At 63.9% G+C, this 16,292-nt stretch overlaps 1 protein-coding gene across 1 annotated transcript; it reads right to left on the bottom strand.

Annotated features, from left to right (window-relative positions):
• Positions 1–5: 5 nt before the first annotated feature.
• BICDL2 (BICD family like cargo adaptor 2) lies at positions 6–7,886 on the bottom strand. The gene is given in 10 exon segments (XM_077819739.1): positions 6–2,058; positions 2,349–2,469; positions 2,922–3,172; positions 3,175–3,348; positions 4,017–4,199; positions 4,288–4,434; positions 4,791–4,907; positions 5,462–5,677; positions 7,598–7,756; positions 7,758–7,886. Coding segments are annotated over 10 exon segments (1,677 nt in total). The 3' UTR covers positions 6–1,878.
• Between the last annotated feature and the right edge of the window lie 8,406 nt (positions 7,887–16,292).

Below are 16,292 nucleotides of genomic sequence, written 5' to 3'. Positions count from 1 at the left end.
CTCTCTCTATACTTGCTCGGTGCAAATGATACCTGCACAAGGCAGCGGGATAGAAAAATCCCCGGTCACAACCCGAGCGCGTTAACTACAGAGACCGACAGCCTCTGCGTCACCGTGGTTAGTAAGGGAGCGTGTTCCCTGTGTCGCTAGATAGACCTTTGATCCTATAACAACCCAAGGTGCACAGGGCACCTTGAGCAGATAAGGCAGCAAAATATTCTGCCCCCAGCTGGAGGGGGGTGAGCCCTGCTCTGCGTGTGTGAGAGAATCTAGAACCTCACAAGTTCTGCGGCTTGAGCGGGAAATACTCGCCCAAAGTAGCAGTTAAGAGGATGCTTTGTGGAAGGGGAGTAGGGCCTAGTGGGTTAGAGCGGCAGAGGGGGCTGGGCATCAGGACTCCTGGGGTCTCTTCTCTGCCACTGTGTGACCTTGGTCAAGTCCCTTCGCCTATCCATGCCTCAGTTTGCCCCGTGTGAAGTGGGGATAAGGGTAGGAACTCAGTTTACGGGGGCTGGGTTGAGGGGGTTAATCAGTGTTAATAAAGTGCTAATCAAGTGGAAGGTGCTGGCTAAGGGCCAGTGCTGAGGGTTATTACATGGCCGCTTTTCTCTTGGCTTCTCCAGTGTTCTGGCCAGCCACCTTTTGTGCCTTTTATTGAGTCACCTAGAACCTCCCCACCAAACCTGAAGCAGATATTTTTACAGATGCCTTATTCTGCACCTTCTGTCTGTCCATAATACACGTTAGTCCTGAGTCCTCATCTGAAAAACACAGATGAGCAATGCGTCTTGGTAGCTAGAGATCCACGGGCAAGGGAGTGAAGAGCGGGCTAATCTAGAACAGGATGTAGGGTGATCTAGAAGTGTCAGTTGGCTGACACCAAACCTCCCGTTGGGAAGCATAGGGGACAGGAGGATTTGCCAGCAATGAAAAGCCCACTTGAAGTGAGTTCTCTGATCTAGAACTCCAAACAGGATATGATGTAGGACCATGTCTTTGTCAACAGGGTGCATCCACTTGGAGTGAACGGTGTAACCAAGAACCCCAGCTAGGATCACGCACCATAACTGTTACCGCCACAGATAGTCCAACTGGCCAATTTAGAAAGGAACGTCCGGGTATCCTTGCACATCCAGTAGCCTAACCTAGAACACTCAATTGGCTCACATGAAACATTCATTTGGCTAATCAGCACCATCCAGTTTGTCAAGCCATGGTGAGAAGGGTTGGATAACCTGGTAAGATAACCTAGAACCCTAGTGTGTTCAATATGGAGAATCCAGTTGAATAGAGTTGGCCAACCTAGATTATGCAGTAGGATAACAGGGAACTCGGGGTTGGTCAATACTGCATATCCAGTTGTATAAAGCTGGCCAATATAGGTCACTCAGCAGGATAATCTAGAACCCTAGTCCAGCCAATATGGAGTAAACAGCTGGTTAGTTAGCCAACAGATTGTGCAGTAAGAAAACCTGTGGGCTGCTACTACAGATGACCCAGTCCGATAGGATTGGGCAACCTAGAGCAGCAATTGCTTGTTCCACATGCAGCATTAAACCTAGGAGGTTGAGGACCTAGAATGGCTGTTGACCCACCTAGAACATCAACTTGGGCAACTGAGAGGGGACGGTTTTGGAAAGCTGGGACTTGCAGTGGCGTGCCTGCAAATCCTCTGGACGGACTTTCTAGCTGAGTGACCTAGAACCTCCTGTTGAGTGACCTTGCAGCTAGTTACCCAAGACTCATCTCAGTGGCACCTCGGTAACCAGCCGGTTTGGCCGCGTCCTTTGTTTGGTGCTGGTGTGTTGTGTCCACTCACCCCATCCTGACCCCTCTGCCTCTCCACTCCCTAGAACTCCAGAACCAGCCCCCAGTGTCTCAGCTTTTTTTGAAGAGCGATAGGAAGCTGGTGCCATTGGGGGCGCTGTTCCCGCGCCGAAAGAAAGGCGAGGTCTTGGCCTGCTCTGGGGTCCTGGAGGGAGCTGGGGGGGACATGGGGATCCCTTCTTGCTGCCGCTGGAGCTTCAGCTGCTGCTTGATAATGAACTCCATGTCGTCCTGGGGGAGAAATGGGGGCACAGAGGTGAACATTGCCATAGGCTAGGGAGGGGACCCAGGAGTCCGGGTCACAGTCCCGGAGACTGTAGCAGCTGGGAATGGTACTCAAGTCTCTGGGTCACTGTTCTGAGGGCTTTACCCACCACAGATGGGACCCAGGAGTCGTGGTGATTCTAGCCACTGAGGTAGGAACCCAGGAGTCCAGGATACTATTTAGGGCCTCTACCTGCTAAGAAAGGGACTCAGGAGTCCTGGGGGGAACCTTCCCACCCCCCAGAGTCGGGACCCACCTGCCAGCCCTCCAGCTCCTGGGACAGCGCCATCTTCTGGCGGATGGCGGCGAGCAGCTGTTGGCTCATGGAGTCCCGCTCCAGAGAGACCTGGGCCAGCTCCAGCTCCATCTGGCCCTTCCTGCGGTGGGGGGGCCACAGGGGTCAGACCCAGCACCCAGCCCTGCTCCCCTCCCCCCCCAACCAGCCACCGCCTCTTGCCCGATCTCCCCCATTCCCCTCCCCTGATCAGCGCCCCTCCAGCCCAGCCTCCCCCGCTCCAGCCCCTTCCCGCCCCATCTCCCCCACTCCCCTCCCCCAATCAGCCACATCTCCCCCGCTCCCCTCCCCCATGATCATTCCTGTGTTCCCCGCTCACATCGCCGCCCCCCCAGTTCCCCCTCCAGCCCGAACTCCCTGGATAGTCATTTGGGGGCAGTTCCCACTTGCGAACACAAGGGGTCTCTCTTCCTCAGTGGTGCATCATGCAGGGGGGTGGGGAACAGGGCACGGGGCCTTTCCCCTCTAAGGGGCACCAGCTCCGGGGGAGGGGGAAGGCCTGGCTCGGGGCAGGGGCGGCATGGGGGGTCTCACTTTATTATGGCTTCATCGCGATCAGCCACGGCCAGTTTGAGGGTCTCGTCCCGGTCACTCTCCTGGAAGAGGCGTCTCTGGCTCGCCAGCTCCCCCTGCAGGCCGCAAAGCTCCACGTGCTGCAGGGTCAGCTGGGGGCAGAGAGAGGGGGTAGGGCAGGGAGAGCGCCCCCTGCTGGGGAGTCCCCCATGCCCCCCACCCGGGGTCCCACTTATGGCCTCCCACCCCAGCGAGGAGAGAGCACCCCCCCACATACACTCACCTGGTCATGGAGTTTTTGTATCTCTACCTCTTTCTGTCTCAGCAGGTCTTGATCCAGTTGGGTCAGAGCCAAGACCCTTTTAGCATATTCACCCTCCTCTTCCGACCCCCGGGCTGGGGTCTTCGGACCCCCAGGGGCAGCCTCGGATACGGTCCTGGCCAGGGGCTAACCCAACACAAGAACAACATCTTTGGCACTGAGATGCAACCACCTCTGGGGTGCGGCGTGGGGGCTGTTTATACAGGGACCCCCTCACCCAGTGCTTAGATGGGCAATTTCTAGGTTCCCATAGGAACAGGTTCTAGGTTCCCCAATGATGGATGAATTCTGGGTAATTTCTATGGCCCCAAAGAGGGAGGGTTCCATGTCCGTCACCTACTTTGGGGTACTAGGTACTTAGTTGAGCCGTGGTTCTATGTTCCTCAACAACCATTGGGTTCTGGGCGACTTACACAACCCCCAAAGAGGAGGTTCTTGGTTTCCCAACATCGGGTTGGTTCTAGGTTCCTCAACAACCATTGGGTTCTGAGCGACTTACACAACCCCCAAAGAGGAGGTTCTTGGTTTCCCAACATCGGGTTGGTTCTAGGTTCCTCAACAATCACTGGGTTCTGGGTGACTTACACCCCCCCCAAAGAGGAGGTTCTTGGTTTCCCAACATTGGGTTTGTTCTAGGTTCCTCAGCAGGGGATGGGTTTCTGGGCAACGGCAAGACTCACCAAGAGATTGGGTTCTAGGTTTCCCAACAGAAGACTCGTGCTGATTTAACGGAGGTGAACATACCCCAGCCCATACAAGGATGTTGGGGACCCCCCAAGAGCCCTTCCGCTCACCTTAGCAGGCCCCCCATTCTGCTCCGGGCTCCCCTCACCGCTCTGCTCGATCTCCGACTGCAGGGAGGCGACCGAGGCATCCGAGTCGTGGAGACGAATCTCATCCGTCATCTCCCTCACCCGGCGCTGGAGCCACCTGTTGGAGACTCGGAGCTCCTCTGCCTCGGCCCGGAGCTGCTGGGCCTGGGGGCGGGCAAGGGGAACAAAGGGTTAATACAGCCCCCCCCTCTGCCGCCGAGCCTCCCAGCCGCGCGGTGCCCCCGGGCCGTACCTGCAGCTCCTTCTCGTGCACCTCCCGGCGCAGGAGCAGGAGGTTTTCATGCAGCGTCTCCACCAGCCCCTGCACGGCCTCGGTCTCCTCCCGCCGCTGCCGGGCCTGACGCTCCAGCTCCTGCTTCCGCTCCTGCAGCATCAGGTTCTGGGGAGCGAGAGACGGGTCAGAACTGGCGCCCCCAGGAGGGGAAAGGCCCCAGGTCCAGATCCCCACCCTCCGAGCCAGCCAGTCCCCGCCCTTTGGCTGGACTGGAGTCGGCGCCCCCTGGAGGGGAAAGGTCCCCTGCCCCATACCCCACCCCGCTGAGCCAGCCAATCCCCGCCCTGGGGCCGGATGGGAGCTGGCGCCCCCTGGAGGGGAAAGACCCCAGGTCCCGTTCCCCACGGCGCCCCCTAGAGGAGAAAGGCCCCAGGTCCTCCCCCATCCCCTGAGCCAGCCAGTCCCCGCCCTGCGGCCGGACTGGAGCCGGCGCCCCCTGGAGGGGAGGGTGCGCATCTCACCTCGGCCTGCAGGCTCTGGGTCTGGGCCGCGTGCTCGGCGCTGCTCATCCCCAGGGTGCGATTCTCAACCCGCAAGGCCATCAGCTCGTCCTGCAGCTGCTGCTCCAGCTGTGAGGCCTGGGGGGGAGGGGCAGACAGACGGACAGATGGACGGGGGCAGAGGGGAGTGAGCTGGGCCCACTGGGGGGCTCAGACACAGCATCGGGGACCTGCCTGACCTGTGAGCTGAGAGGGGTACGGGGGGGGGGGTCCCTAGGACCCAGCACTGGCCCTTTAAATCCACCCACTCAGGAAATTCACCCCTTGCCCCCCCATCTCCTCCCCCCCCTCCCCTGATCCTGAGCCACTTAAGGGATTTCAGCCCAATAGGATCATGGGACACAGAAGGGATGTCCAGGCAGCCAATATTACCCACTCCTCCCCTCCCCTCCCAGGGAACCCAGGAGTCCTGGCTCCCAGCCCCCCCCCCCCCCCCCGCTCTAACCACTAGGCCCCACTCCCTTCCCAAGGAACCCAGGTGTCCAGGCTCCCAGCCCTGCCCCCCATGCTGTGACCACTAGGCCCCCCCTCCCCTCCCAAGGAACCCAGGTGTCCAGGCTCCCCGCCCTGCCCCCTCGCTCTGACCGCTAGGCCCCCCTCCCCTCGCAAGGAACCCCGGCGTCCGGGCTGACCTGGCTCAGCTGCTCGGCTAGGCGCTGGTTCTGCTCCGACAGCTCCTGCGCGACGTGGGAGCTCTCCCGGCTGGTGTCCTGCTGCTCCAGCCGCTGGTGGCCCAGCTGGGCTCGTAGGGCCGCCAGGTCCCCCTCCAGCTCCGCCCCCCGCGTCTGCCACTCGGCCACCCCTGACGCCAGCCGCCGGCGCAGCTCGTACTTCTCCTGCTCCAGCCTCTGCGGGGGGGTGGGGGGGTGAGATCAGCCCTGGGCAGCCCCCCCAGGCCCAGAGGGGAACCGCCCCATTCCCTGCCCCCTGAGCCAGCCAGCCCACCCCCCAGGCCGGATCGGGGCTGGCGCCCCTAGGGGGGAACAGCCCCATGCCCCATTCCCTGCGCCCCCCAGGCCGGAATGGGGCTGGCGCCTCTAGGGGGGAACAGCCCCATGCCCCATTCCCTGCACCCCCCAGGCCGAATCGGGGCTGGCGTCCCTAGGGGGGAAAGCCCCATGCCCCATTCCCTGCACCCCCCAGGCCGAATCGGGGCTGGCGTCCCTAGGGGGGAAAGCCCCATGCCCCATTCCCTGCGCCCCCCAGGCCGGAATGGGGCTGGCGCCCCTAGGGGGGAACAGCATCATGCCCCATTCCCTGCGCCCCCCAGGCCGGATCGGGGCGGTGCACCCTAGGGGGGAACAGCCCCATGCCCCATTCCCTGCGCCCCCCAGGCCGGAATGGGGCTGGCGCCCCTAGGGGGGAACAGCCCCATGCCCCATTCCCTGTGCCCCCCAGGCCGGATCGGGGCCGGCGCACCCTAGAGGGGAAAAGCCCCATGCCCCATTCCCTGTGCCCCCCAGGCCGGATCAGGGCCGGCGCCCCTAGGGGGGAAAGCCCCATGCCCCATTCCCTGCGCCCCCAGGCCGGATCGGGGCTGGCGCCCGTAGGGGGGAACAGCATCATGCCCCATTCCCTGCGCCCCCCAGGCCGGATCGGGGCCGGCGCACCCTAAGGGGGAAAGCCCCATTCCCTGCGCCCCCCAGGCCGGATCGGGGCTGGCGCCCCTAGGGGGGAACAGCATCATGCCCCATTCCCTGCGCCCCCCAGGCCGGATCGGGGCCGGCGCACCCTAGGGGGAAAAGCCCCATGCCCCATTCCCTGCGCCCCCCCAGGCCGGATTGGGACCGGCACACCCTAGGGGGGAAAGACCCATGCCCCATTCCCTGTGCCCCCCAGGCCGGATCGGGGCTGGCGCCCCTAGGGGGGAACAGCCCCATGCCCCATTCCCTGCGCCCCCCAGGCCGGATCAGAGCTGGCGCCCCGAGGGGGGAACAGCCCCGTGCCCCATTCCCTGCGCCCCCCCAGGCCGGAATGGGGCTGGCGCCCCGAGGGGGGAACAGCATCGTGCCCCATTCCCTGCGCCCCCCAGGCCGGATCGGGGCCGGCGCACCCTAGAGGGGAAAAGCCCCATTCCCTGCCCCCTGAGCCAGCCAGTCGCAAGCCCTGGGGCCGGATCGGGGAGGCTGCCCAGCCCTGGGGTCGCCCTGGTACCGGCTGCACCCCTGGGTGGTGCTGCCAGCCGGACCAGTCGGACCGGGTGCTGGGGCGCGTCGGCCCCAGCCGGGCAGGGACGGGGGTAATTACGGGGGCAGCTGGAGAACAGGAGCGAAACAGAGCAGGAGGGTGAGTCATGGGGGCGGGGGGGGGGAGAAAGTCCCAGGGACCAGCCCCCCCTCTGAGCCAGAGAGAGTGTGGTTAGAGCAGGTGGGGGTGGGGCTGGGAGCCCGGACTCCTGGGTTCTCCCCCCGGCTCTGGGAGGGGCGTGGAGTCTAGGGGTTAGAGCAGGGGCGGCTGGGAGCCCGGACTCCTGGGTTCTCCCCCCGGCTCTGGGAGGGGAGTGGAGTCTAGGGGTTAGAGCAGGGGCGGCTGGGAGCCCGGACTCCTGGGTTCTCCCCCCGGCTCTGGGAGGGGAGTGGAGTCTAGGGGTTAGAGCAGGGGCGGCTGGGAGCCCGGACTCCTGGGTTCTCCCCCCGGCTCTGGGAGGGGAGTGAAGTCTAGGGGTTAGAGCAGGGGCGGCTGGGAGCCCGGACTCCTGGGTTCTCTCCCGGCTCTGGGAGGGGCGTGGGGATGCAGGGGGGCCGGGGCTGGGCCCGGGGGGGTCTCACCTCCAGGGCGGCCGCGTGGTCCCGGGCCAGCGCCTGGCAGCGCCCCCGCAGCTCCTCGTTCTGGTCCAGCAGCATCTTGCCCAGCTCGGCGGCCAGCAGCAGGTCCTGCTCCTTGCGCTGCAGCAGCACCCCGGGGTCGTCGGTGTCGGGGTCCCCCCCCGGCCCCCGCCCCGGGGCCCCCCCGCCGCTCCGTGGCGAAGGGGTAGAACTCCTCGCCCAGCGCGGGGGGCGTCGGCAGGAAGGGGGCGCCCCGCGCCTCCTCCTCGGGGTACGGCGAGGGGGCTGACATGGATGGGGGCGTGCAGGACGCCTGGGTTCTCTTCCACTGGATGGGAATGGGGGGCAGGACGCCTGGGTTCGCTACACCCAGATGAGAAATGGGGGGCAGGACGCCTGGGTTCTACCTGCCCGGAGGGGGAGGGGGCGGGTTTCTGGCCCCTAGGAAGGGGAGGAAAGGAGGGGTGCAGGGGGGCTCAGCCTGGTGGGGGGTCAGGACTCCTGGGTTCTCGTCCCCTCTGGATCGGAGCAGCAGGTACCCAGGGCTCAGTTCCTGTTTATTTCCCGATTCCTCCCCCCGCCCCCAAGGGGCCGGCACAGGTGAGCGAGTCCTGCCCCCCCCCTTCTCCGGCCCTGCCCCCTTCCCTCCTTCCACCCCTCCACCCGCCCTGCCCCGCCCCCTTCCCTCCTTCCACCCATAGGTGCCGACTCCGTGGGTGCTCCGGGGCCGGGGTGCTCTGCCCCCCCCCCCCAGCCACGCCGAGCGGGGAGCGGGGCGCTCGGGGGAGGAGGTGGGGCCGGGGCGGGATTTGGGGAAGGAGTCGGAATAGGGGCCGGGAGGGGGTGGGGGGGGTCAAGCCCCCACCGGCAGGAGCAGAAGTCGGCGCCTTTGCTTCCAGCCCCGATCCCCTGTCCCTTCTCCCCCCCTCCTGCCCCCCCCACCTCGCCTGCCCCCCTGAAACCTCCCAATCCCCCCTCTCGCCCTGTCAAAATCCCCCCTCCCTCAAACCCACGGCCCCAATCCCCCCAACACCGGCTCCCGGCCCCCACAAATCCCCGACGAACCCAAAGGCCCCCAAAGCCCTCGGCCCGGCCCCCCGACAGGGACCCCAGCCCCCCACCTCCCCACCAGTCCCCGAACTGCCTCAGCCCCCCCCCCCCCCGCGTCCTGCCAGCTGCCAGCGCCGCCCCCCAGCCCATCCCCCAATCCATTAGCGGGGTCCCCTGGGTGCCCGCGGCCGCGTCCGGGAACCGGCTGCATTCGGGGAGCGATCGATGGGAGCCTGGGGGGGGGTGGACAAGTGTGAGGGGGGCGCCCTGGGGCCGGGTGGGGGCCGGCGCCCCCCGGAGGGGACGGGCCCTGAGCCCCGAAGCGTCGCCGGCTCGAATCCCCCCACGCACCCCTCTGGGGGGGGGGCATCCTGAGCTGTGGGTCAAACCCCTCCCCCGCCCATGCGCCCCTGCCCTGCCTCATACCCTGCCCCCCATACCCCTCCCCCGGACCCCTCTTCCACCTATATACCCCTTCCCCTCCTGATACCCCACCCCCACCTGTATACCCCTTCCCCCCCCCTGCACCCCCTCCTCATACCCCTCCTCCCCAATACCCCTCCCCCTCCTGATACCCCTCCCCCGCCTACGCACCCCTCCCCCACCTATATACCCCTCCCCCTCCTGATACCCCTTCCCCACCCCTGCACCCCCCTCCTCATACCCCTCTTCCCCAATACACCTCCCCCTCCTGATACCCCTCCCCCGCCCACGCACCCTTCCCCCACCTATATACCCCTCCCCCTCCTGATACCCCACCCCCACCTGTATACCCCTTCCCCACCCCTGCACCCCCTCCTCATACCCCTCCTCCCCAATACCCCTCCCCCTCCTGATACCCCTCCCCCGCCTACGCACCCCTCCCCCACCTATATGCCCCTCCCCCTCCTGATACTCCTTCCCCACCCCTGCACCCCCCTCCTCATACCCCTCTTCCCCAATACACCTCCCCCTCCTGATACCCCTCCCCCGCCCACGCACCCTTCCCCCACCTATATACCCCTCCCCCTCCTGATACCCCACCCCCACCTGTATACCCCTTCCCCACCCCTGCACCCCCTCCTCATACCCCTCCTCCCCAATACCCCTCCCCCTCCTGATACCCCTCCCCCGCCTACACACCCCTCCCCCACCTATATACCCCTCCCCCTCCTGATACCACTGCACCCCCCTCCTCATACCCCTCCTCCCCAATACCCCTCCCCCTCCTGATACTCCCCCACCTATATACCCCTCCCCCTCCTGATACCCCACCCCCACCTGTATACCCCTTCCCCACCCCTGCACCCCCTCCTCATACCCCTCCTCCCCAATACCCCTCCCCCTCCTGATACCCCTCCCCCGCCTACACACCCCTCCCCCACCTATATACCCCTCCCCCTCCTGATACCCCACCCCCACCTGTATACCCCTTCCCCACCCCTGCACCCCCTCCTCATACCCCTCCTCCCCAATACCCCTCCCCCTCCTGATACCCCTCCCCGCCTACGCACCCTTCCCCCACCTATATGCCCCTCCCCCTCCTGATACCCAACCCCCACCTGTATACCCCTTCCCCACCCCTGCACCCCCCTCCTCATACCCCTCCCCCTCCTGATACCCCTCCCCCACCTCATATCCCTTCCCTACCTGTATACCCCTCCCCGGACCCTTCCCCCACCTGTATACCCCTCCCCCTCCTGATACTCCACCCCCACCTGTATACCCCTTCCCTGCCCATGCACCCCCCGCCTCATACCCCTCCTCCCCCAATACCCCTCCCCTCCTGATACCCCTCCCCCAATACCCCTCCCCCACCTGATACCCCACCCACACACTCCCTGCCCCCACAGCCACACTCCCCGCGTGGCCCCCCCCCGTCGTGCGGGGTTATGGGGTAACTTGGGCAGCTCCCCACATCCTGTTGTTCTTCGGGTGTTGGCGAAAGCGGCTGTTGGGCAAACCCGAGTCCGGCCAAGCTGCCAGCCCAGGGAACCAGCTTCACCCTCCAGCCGCGGGGCGGGGGGGGCTAGTGGTTAGAGCGGGGGGGCTGGCAGCCAGGACTCCTGGGTTCTCTGCCCGGCTCTGAGAGGGGAGTGAGGGCTGGTGGTTAGAGCAGGGGAGGCTGGGAGCCGGACTCCTGGGTTCACTCCAAGGCTCTGGGAGAGGGGGGCTGGTCTCGTTGCCTTTCACTGGTTCCCATCAGCCTCGGGCTGGGGTTATTTTTATCCCCAGTAACTGCTTTGGAGCCGCTGGCCCTGAGCTCCCTGCATCCTCCAGCCTTGTGACTTGGGGAAACCTTCTTCCCTAGACCCTGGGGATGGGGGCCTGGGGCTGGAGAAGTCACGGAGACCCCTGTCACGGCGTCCCCGGGCGATGCTCTGGAACTGCTCCCCATGAAGCCGGGCAGGACTCTGGGGCAGTCGCCTTCCTGTGAGCAGCCTGTCTGCAGGACACACAGCTCACCCGGCTCCACCTTCCTGGGTCTGACCTCGGAGCCTCCAGCCTCCTCTGCCCCTCCCTGCGCTTCCCACAGCGAGTCCGCTCAGGCGGGGTCCTGGGGGGGCCAGAGGGTCCTGCCCCCCGACTCCGCAGTCAGACGTGACTCTCAGCCAGCCAGTAACACGGAAGGTTTATTAGACGACAGGAACATGGTCTAACACAGAGCTTGTAGGTGCAGAGAACAGGACCCCTCAGCCGGGTCCATTTTGGGGGGCAGTGAGCCAGACAACCACGTCTGCCCTTCACTCCATGTCCCAGCCAGCCCCCAACTGAAACTCCCTCCAGCCCCCCCTCCTCTGGGCTTTGTCCCTGTCCCCGGCCAGGAGGGCACCCGATTCCTTTGTTCTCCAACCCTTTAGCTCTCACCTTGCAGGGGGGAAGGGCTCAGGCCATCAGTGGCCAGGAAACAGGGTGTCGGCCATTGTCTGTGTCCAGACCCCTGCACACACCTGCCCTTTAGGGCTCTGCAATGATCATACACCCTTACCCCACCCCCTAGAGACTTAAGAACTGCATCGGGGAAACTGAGGCACCCCCACAATATTCGGAGGAAACATTAAGAACAGTCCCACTTCATCACATCTCTCCCCCCTTCAAGATCGAACTGAGCGGGGTCACTTCACCCGGTGACCTGGGGAAGTTCGAAGCCACCAACGTTCCCATGGATGCCCCAGCATCTCTCCCATTCCTTGGTAGGAGTTACACCAGGTCCTTCCAGTTTCACGCCCTCCCTTAGGTCGGGGGTGGTCGATAGCACTTGCAGGCCGTTGTGGGAAGGTTTATGCGGCCCGTGCCCTTTGGCCACCCCAAAACCCCAGGGGGTCAAACTGGGATTGGGTCTTCTCCCCAACAAGCTGGCCAAAGACAGCCACTTGGTTATAGGACTGTTTAACTTTCTTAACAGCTTTCACCTCATCTGAGACCCTCTCAAAGCTCTCCACACTGGATCTTTCAACAGGACAGTCAGTGGATCCATTCACAACAGCAAATTTCTGGCTGTCAGGAACGGAGACTTTCTTGATTAAATCACTTTCACCCCCTTCAGTTGCAGTAAACTGCTGGCAAAGACTCCAGGAGGATTCCTTTCCCCCTAGGGCTTTTCTATGCAACAATTCGCCCCTCACAGAAATTCTGCCCTTACCCTCTTCACCTAGGGCTTGCTCTAGAGGAACACTTTCCTGAGCAACAACAGACTCTTTCTGGGTCTCCCTTACATCCAGAATCACCTCTGGCCCATCCGGCGGATTCCTACACAATCCCCTTTCAGGCAAACTGACAGACTTCCTAGATAAACGGTCAGACGCATTCTCCTTCCCTTTGCCACACACAAGTTCAGGAATCTTTTCCTTCTTGCTACAGGTTTCCACACCCTCTGTAGGTAACAATCACATCACCTTTCTGCTCTCCTTGTGCCCTGGCTAGGATCTCACCCTGATCAGACAGAGTTGCGACACCCTTTCCCAGCCACACACTAGCAACAGGCAAAATACAAGCACCAGAATTGTCTGGGCTCTGGGATTTTACATAGACACTAACTGGATGCGACCTAGTTACAGGGCCATTCTCCCGAGCAGACACAAACTTAGGACCCTTCCCTTCCTGGGCTTTAGCTGAATCCAGAACCAGCTCTGAGACAACTGCACGACCCTCAACCACCACAGGCTGAAAGGCCCCTTCTGTCTGCTCCACAGACCAAGAAGAGCCGGACACACTTTCTTCTTTCCCAGACACCCAGCTTGGGATCTCATTCCCCTGGTCCCAGCACACAAGGCTGGTCACAGACAACTGCTTGGAGACCAGGGTAGCTCCCTCCATAGGCAAGTCAATACCCCTGACAGACACAGGCATGTTTCCTTCCCTGTCCCAATTCTCCACCCAGGTAACAGGTAAGGTCCAGAGACACTCATCTTCCACTCTCCTCGCCTTCCCGCCCTGCTGACTGGACACAGCCATCAGCTCACAAGGCTGCCTAGGCTCATCCAAACTTTCCTTACCAAGCACCTTGCCACTCCCCACAGATCCCCTGCCCTGCCTGTGTCTCCCCCACTCAGCTGGGGTCTCAGCTCCCCCCTTGCTCAGCGCTGCCCTTGCTGTCCCAGTGGGGTAGGCAGCGAGCTCGCTGCTTTCCTCACTGCATCAGAGCCAGCGGGAGCCCCCTCTCCGGTGTGCGAGGGGTTGGGGAGCGTCTGTCTGTCCCACTCAGCCCAGGGGTCTGGTTACAGGCAGGCAGGTAGCCTGAGCCTAGCCGCTCCTCCCTGCTGCCAACCAGGTCATCTGCATTTTCACTGACCATTTCCCTCTCCGCCAGTTGGTTCCCTGGATTCAAATTCAAACCCTCGGCCCTTTCCGGAGCAGGGCCTGGATCCTGTCCCAAAGAGACCCAGTCACCCCACAACAGGGTCTCGCAGCTGATATCCTGGAGAAGCCCAATGGCCAGCCAGCCCCACCCCTCCTGGGTCTGCACAGGGATCTGGGCCATAGGCAGGGTGAGGGGCTTCATCCCTGGGACCCTCACCCAGCTCACACAGCCCCTCAGCCTCTGAGGCTGCACCACCCGGGGCCTGACACCAGTTCTCTCTGTCCCAGGATCTCGCCACCCCAGGAACGTCTCCCCATTGACCATCACCCTCCGCTCCCACTGGGGGTTCGAGGGGCCTGGCCCCAGGAAACTCCACACAGACAGATAGGTTGGGACCAGGAGTGGGAGCCTGTCCACCTCCCCACCCATCTGGCTGACGGAGTCTATGGCCTTGGGACCCAGCAAGGAGCTAGACTCCGGGGCTTTTCTGCAGGGTCCCCCTGGTTCAAATCTCCAGCCTGCTCAAAGGCAGTGAGGTGGGCATCCACATCCCCCCCATCCTTAACCAGGGGCAGCGATTTACTCTCGAGGTTCCCTGCGGAACTGGCCCCCCGGGGTCTATCCCCACTCACCCTGGGGAGGTCCCCTAAACCTCTCCGCTCCCCCACCGCCAGTTCATGCTGCTGCTGCTTCTGCAGCTCTTTCTCGGGCTCTCGCTGTCTCCCACAGTCCTCTTGCTCTCTCGGACTCAGCTCCAATCCCGTCCGTCTCCGATCCCCCGATGGGGAACCCGATCGTGAAGACCCCCCGTCTGGTCGGAGACAGGAGTCCTGGCGATGCCTGGCTCCCACTCCAGCTGCTCCCAGATCCTGCTGTAGCCCCATCTGGGGTCAGGAATCTGTTCCTTAGAGCGGTCATCCTCCTCCAGCTGCACGATGAACTGTGCCTTGGTGAACTTTCCAATGCTCAACCCTCTCTTTTTAACCGGGTTACAATGTCCTTCTTAAGGAGACGGGGACAGGCCATCACTCCGCTCCTCCCAAGTTGCTGTGGACTCACAGGCCTGTGTGTTCTCAGCTCCCCACGGTTTCCAGGGAGAACCCCTAGTGTGCCAGCCCTTCTCGAGGTCACCCCCTCTTTGCCAGGGTCCAGCTGCAGACTCCTCCGCCCCTGGGACCGCTCGCTGCAATCCCCCGGGGGACCCTGTTACTGCCAAAGTCCTTCTCTCTCCCAGGGCCAAGCCACAGGCTCCTCCGCCCCTGAAACTGCTCACCGCAGTCCCCAGGGGGACCCCATTACTGCACAGTCCTTCTCGCTGGTCACACACTCCCAGGGGTTAACCGCCCCCCGAAACCGCTCCTCTCTGAGCCTTCAGCATGCCTGGTCCTCATCAATCCCCCTTTGTTTTACTGCTCCCCAGTCACTTACTGCAGGAAGCGCCGTCCACGGGGTGCAGTACATCCCACCGCTGCCACCAGTTGTCACGGAGTCCCCGGGCGATGCTCTGGAACTGCTCCCCATGAAGCCAGTCAGGACTCTGGGGCAGTCGCCTCTCAGGGAGCAGCCTGTCTCCAGGACACACAGCTCACCCGGCTTCCCTCTTCCTGGGTCTGACCTCGGAGCATTCAGCATCCTCTGCCCCTCCGTGCGCTTCCCACAGCGAGTCCGCTCAGGTGGGGCTCCTGGGGAAGCCAGAGGGTCCTGCCCCCCAACTTCGCAGTCAGACGTGACTCTCAGCCAGCCAGTAAAACAGAAGGTTTATTAGACGACAGGAACATGGTCTAACACAGAGCTTGTAGGTGCAGAGAACAGGACCCCTCAGCTGGGTCCATTTTGGGGGGGCAGTGAGCCAGACAACCCCGTCTGCCCTTCACTCCATGTCCCAGCCAGCCCCAAACTGCAACTCCCTCCAGCCCCCCCTTCTCTGGGCTTTGTCCCTTTCCCGGGCCAGGAGGTCACCGGATTCCTTTGTTCTCCAACCCTTTAGCTCTCACCTTGCAGGGGGGAAGGGCCCAGGCCATCAGGTGCCAGGAAACAGGGTGTCGGCCATTCTCTGTGTCCAGACCCCTGCGCACACCTGCCCTCTAGGGCTCTGCAACGATCATACACCCTTACCCCACCCCCTAGAGACTTAAGAACTGCATCGGAGAAACTGAGGCACCCCCACAATATTCGGAGGAAACATTAAGAACAGTCCCACTTCGTCAGAACCCCCCCTTGGGATGGGGCGGGGGGCTGGGCACACGGGGACCCCTCGCCCGGCGCTGGGGCAGCTGAGGGGGAGCTGGGCACACGGGGACCCCTCGCCCGGCGCTGGGGCAGCTGAGGGGGGGGGCTGGGCACACGGGGACCCCTCGCCCGGCGCTGGGGCAGCTGAGGGGGGGGCTGGGCACACGGGGACCCCTCGCCCAGCGCTGGGACAGCTGGGGGGGGGGCTGGGCACACGGGGACCCCTCGCCCGGCGCTGGGGCAGCTGAGGGGGGGGCTGGGCGCACGGGGACCCCTCTCCCGGCGCTGGGGCAGCTGGGGGGGGGCTGGGCGCACGGGGACCCCTCGCCCGGCGCTGGGGCAGCTGGGGGGGGGCTGGGCACACGGGGACCCCTCGCCCGGCGCTGGGGCAGCTGAGGGGGGCTGGACACACGGGGACCCCTCGCCCGGCGCTGGGGCAGCTGAGGGGGGGCTGGGCACACGGGGACCCCTCGCCCGGCGCTGGGGCAGCTGGGGGGGGGGGCTGGGCACACGGGGACCCCTCTCCCGGCGCTGGGGCAGCTGGGGGGGGGCTGGGCACACGGGGACCCCTCGCCCGGCGCTGGGGCAGCTGAGGGGGGGGGCTGGGCACACGGGGACCCCTCGCCCGGCGCTGGGGCA

Source organism: Eretmochelys imbricata, chromosome 6, assembly GCF_965152235.1.
Source record: "Eretmochelys imbricata isolate rEreImb1 chromosome 6, rEreImb1.hap1, whole genome shotgun sequence".
NCBI classification, from domain to species: domain Eukaryota; kingdom Metazoa; phylum Chordata; order Testudines; family Cheloniidae; genus Eretmochelys; species Eretmochelys imbricata.
This window is presented reverse-complemented; position numbering and strand designations above follow the sequence as displayed.